The sequence below is a fragment of the Glycine soja genome, chromosome 8 (genome assembly GCF_004193775.1).
Source record: "Glycine soja cultivar W05 chromosome 8, ASM419377v2, whole genome shotgun sequence".
Lineage (NCBI taxonomy): Eukaryota > Viridiplantae > Streptophyta > Magnoliopsida > Fabales > Fabaceae > Glycine > Glycine soja.
In genome coordinates, this window is record NC_041009.1 from 11,788,186 (window position 1) to 11,792,735 (window position 4,550).

The 4,550-nt window shown below is 29.3% G+C and overlaps 1 protein-coding gene across 1 annotated transcript; it reads right to left on the bottom strand.

The window, feature by feature from the left end:
* Nucleotides 1-559: 559 nt before the first annotated feature.
* On the bottom strand, nt 560-1,036 carry LOC114421131 (putative lipid-transfer protein DIR1). The gene has a single exon (XM_028386936.1). It carries the CDS (start codon nt 989-991, stop codon nt 560-562), a length of 432 nt encoding a protein of 143 aa, XP_028242737.1. The 5' UTR covers nt 992-1,036.
* Between the last annotated feature and the right edge of the window lie 3,514 nt (nt 1,037-4,550).

Genomic DNA, 4,550 nt, shown 5'->3' on the forward strand with positions numbered 1-4,550 from the left:
AGATTAATCCTCTCACCTGCTAAGCATAACAAAGGCCAAACGAGAAGGGAAAGCGAGCCACTACATGGGGTGTGGACAATTTTGATTCACACAACTTCTTCCCTTTCCCTATTATACGCATTATTTAACATACTGATTTTTGGTTAATATATACTATTAGCTAAAATTCACATGAGACTTTATTTCATAATAGGAGTCGCCCTCCTATTTAAAAAGTCATACATAACTTCTCTTGACAACCAAAAATTTGTTAAATTATGATGCGTTATTAGTATTTTGTCTAAATAGACTTTGTTATATATAGACATTCAATGATAACAATTAAATGAAGCATTCAAATTCAGAAGATGAGAGATGAAATTGTAAGAAGAGTGTATCTAAACTATAATTAACATAAATATAATGCTAAGATTAAAACTAATATAAACAATTTTAACCATTTATGTATATATGATTAAGATTTATTTCTCTCATCACCTCCTGATGAGAGATATAAATGTAAACCATGTAAATATATATAGATGGTTAAGATTAAACCTAATTGAAATGATCTTAATCATTAGTGTATGTTTGGTGAAGATTTATTCCTTTTACTTCTTGAGCTCTTCCTAGATATTATGCCCTTTTTTTTGTGTTTGTTCATTGAGAGAGAGAGAGAGATCTCACATGGATCAAAGTTAGCTGTGCACTTTTCTGGGAGCTGAGAGGCCATGTTACGGTCTACCCCAGAAATTGGAGGGCCATTAACAAGGACACACAAACATGGCTGCCCTAGTCCCTTTAGGGCATTGCAACAAGCATCATTTGGGGGAATAGGGCTAAAAGGAGCAACTGCTGCCCTACAAGGAATGAGTTGCACTAGTGCAGAGAAGAATGTGCTTGTGCAAGGATTGCTTTGAACTTGTGCAACTAACCCTGCCATGATCAACAAAATCCACAACAATGACACTGCCTTGTAACTAGAAAACTTTATCCTTGAATTGCTGTGCATTTCCACTCCCTAATAAATTAATTAAGTGAAACTATTTTTTTATTACTTTTGCTATATACTATGTTGGGAATATCACTAAGGTTTTGGGTTTATTTATATATATGATATGATATGATATGCTCATGTCATGCATGATACCTGTTCTAACTAATAAGGGTCGTTCTAGTTATGCATGCTTACTATGTTTTCACTCTCAAAAGAGATAATCGTCAATGCGATTGTGCTGAGAGTGGCTACAGTTAGAAGATTTGAATAACGTGATTTCTCCCATGAAAATTTGTAAAATTGCTTCTGTGTACCTTACTTCATGACATTGTGGTGTAAGTGATATAAATATTTTCCCAATAGCAGGGGCCAGCAATTAAGATGTTTGATTAATCGGCCTAATCCTTACACGGTTTTACAGGGCATTTATATAAAGATACATTTTTCGTGGTGTTTAAGAAAGAGTCACTTGTTCAAGTGGTGGACTGTCTCAACTCAAGATCTTTCATGAACAATGAGTTTGGGGATATCATTAAAAGATGATGTGAAGCTGAATTGTTTCCAAAACTGTTTAGTTAGTTTTATACAAGCCAATCAAATCACTCATTGCTTAACAAGGAATGGAGTCTAGATTTTTTTTACTAGCTAACATGTTTTTAATTGCATTCCAAATTGTATTCCCTATCATGGATGAAATATGATTATCCTTTCTTAAAAAAGAAAAGTAAGAACAAAATAGTCATTTAATTTGTAATACTCGTATGCTACAGTTTAGGTTAACGTTGTAAATCAATTAAAACTATCGATAAATTATTTAAGTTTAAAAGTTATTTACTTAACTAGAGTAATACAAATATGAATTTAGGCATGATTTACACAAATGAGTCAAATTTAAGTTTAACATCAAGGATGTAGTGTGCATGAGTTGTGAATTCTTTGATATGAGTTTGATTCTTATGAAAAAATTACCAAATTTAATGTTGCGGGATTTTTGAGGATTTAAATAAGGATTCCATAGAGGATTGATTGTAATTATCATATTTCTAAGTATTTTTTAACATTATTTAAATAATGGGAATTTATGCAATTGTGTTAAAAGTATTTTTTACCTTATTTGAACAATGTTTTTTGTGAAAAGTATTCAATCCCTTAAATTATGACAAATTATGTCAAAAATCAATTCCCACAAAAAATTATTAATAATTTAATTAGAATTAGTTGAAAAAAATTAATTCAAAAATATGTCACCAAATTATTAGTTTTTTCAAATCATTAAATTTAATATATTTATTTAACTCCTTAAAACATGATTCTTAAAATATAACCGATTCAATTGGATTAAATAAAATCCAAATTATTGTAATATCAGTAATTTAATGCAGGGACATTTTTCATGCACCATTCGAATAATAAACAACTTTTATATTAGGAAATCAGTTTCTAAACTTAATTAAAAAAACGTAACTGTCTCGATCAAAAAATGTATTTACAATATATATATATATATAAAGGAGATAGGGGAAGGTAGATTTGGAATATAAAAGGAGATAGGTGTTGATAGTTTTGGAAGAAAAATAAGGCAGTAGGTATTTTTTTACATGTATAATAGATATTTTTTTAAATAAGATTTATTTTATATTTAAGGATGAATCAAGATTCGAATAATAAATTATTTGACAATTAAAGAACATAAATCAATGTCAACCATTGTGATTGTGTAGGTTTGTTTCCTTTGCAATAAATCTTTATATAATTATGAGTTTTGATTAAAAAATTCATGATGGCTTGCATTTAAGAAACGTTGTAGAACTCTAAGCGATTAGAAACTCATGATGCTTGCGTTTAAAACTCTTTATTCATGATGTCATTAAAAATCTCCATATCTATCATTGAATGCATAATATAGGATTGATTGGAAATTAAGGATGGAGCCACCGAAAAATGTAACTTATTTGTCATTGAATTGACCAAAAAATTCAAACGTATATTACAATAAAATAATATTTAAATTTAAAAAATAATTTTTCTAAATGGTTAAAATCTTTATGATGCATGATTAAATTTTAATCATGGAATTACACATTTTAGCCATATATAAATAACATGGTTTTGAAATTGTTTTTTTTTTTTTTTCATATTTTGTTGCTTCCATACTAGGTTAAAGTTAAACATCTAATTTACCACATATTACAGTTATATTTTTTTGTTTTTTCTTATAAGATTGCAATTCATCATAAAAATTGAGAGGGTGATCCGATTTTATGCCAACAAGTTAATAGGTAAAAAGGAAAGATGAAACCACGTATCCATAGCTTATTCGAGCAAAAATAGTATATATGCTGATTTTTTTTAGGCAAATAAAACTATTTCATTTCAATAGAAATAAGATTGGAAATACAGATTGGAACATGATCAAAATGTTGGGTGCAATTTTGAAACATAAGAGCCTTTGCAAGAGAGTGGATTACTTGGTTTATTTGTCTCCTAGTAAAACTCACCAATGAGATTGGGGTTAATTTCAATAGCTTTCTAAATCTATCAACTATATTGTGAGATTAAGAGAAACCATGTTGAATCGAGTGTAGACTATCAACGAGGACCTTGCAGTCTGATTCTCCACATGAATTGCTTGTATCTGCATTGTCAGGTTATAGCTTGGAGAAGTCCCCAAGCTTCAGCTTCTCTTGGATCTGAAAGAGTAGTGATCTGTTTTTCACGAAAACACCTTTGAAATCTCTGATACATATTCCTTCCCCGAAACCGTGCTGATTCCTAAACATCTTTGCATATTCTCCTCACTGAAAATATATCCGAAGCTTTCTCATCATTTGATTTCCTAAACAACTTCCTTTTTTTTCTCCATGCCATACAAATTAGAAGAAGAAAAAATGATTATGCATTGTTATTGTTAGTTTAAATTTTTTTACACAATTATCATCAATCATATATTGATAAATTTATTGATTTTTAAAATAATTATCTCAAAATAATTTAAATAATAATTTATGATTGGATGAAACCTTATATCACCCTCCATCCTCCATTATGATATGTTTATTAACTTTTATCAAATTAGCTTAAAATCATAAATAATTTATGATTCAATAACAGAATAAAAAATTAGAACAAGAAATTCATTCTAATACTATTTGATTCATTCTAATTAGAAGATAAGATATTATCTAAAACATTATTGAATATTCAATAATATAAAAAATTGTCATATTTTTATCTTATCTTTTAATTTTTTATTTGAATTCTACCATATTTTATCCAATGAAATTATAAAAAGAAGTCCACAGCAGCTGCTTCCACGTTGAACGTGGCGGGACCTACATCACTTCTAACCATGCAAAGAAGTAAGGTCCTTTAAAAAAAAAAACACGAAACCTGAGCATGCCACAATACCGCGCCACTTCACTCTTGCAATTCATACTCCATAGTTTCCCGCGTCAAATATTTCCCATTATTTACGCACCTTTCCAATTTATCACTCCCATTAACAAGCAAGAACAAACCAACAACAACAAAGAACCACAGAGAAGAAAACCAAGAAGAAGAAGAACATGTTCTA

Bases quoted from the DNA above. Each gene is read 5' to 3' on its own strand.
- LOC114421131 (XM_028386936.1), bottom strand. From the start codon at position 991: ATGCACAGCAATTCAAGGATAAAGTTTTCTAGTTACAAGGCAGTGTCA.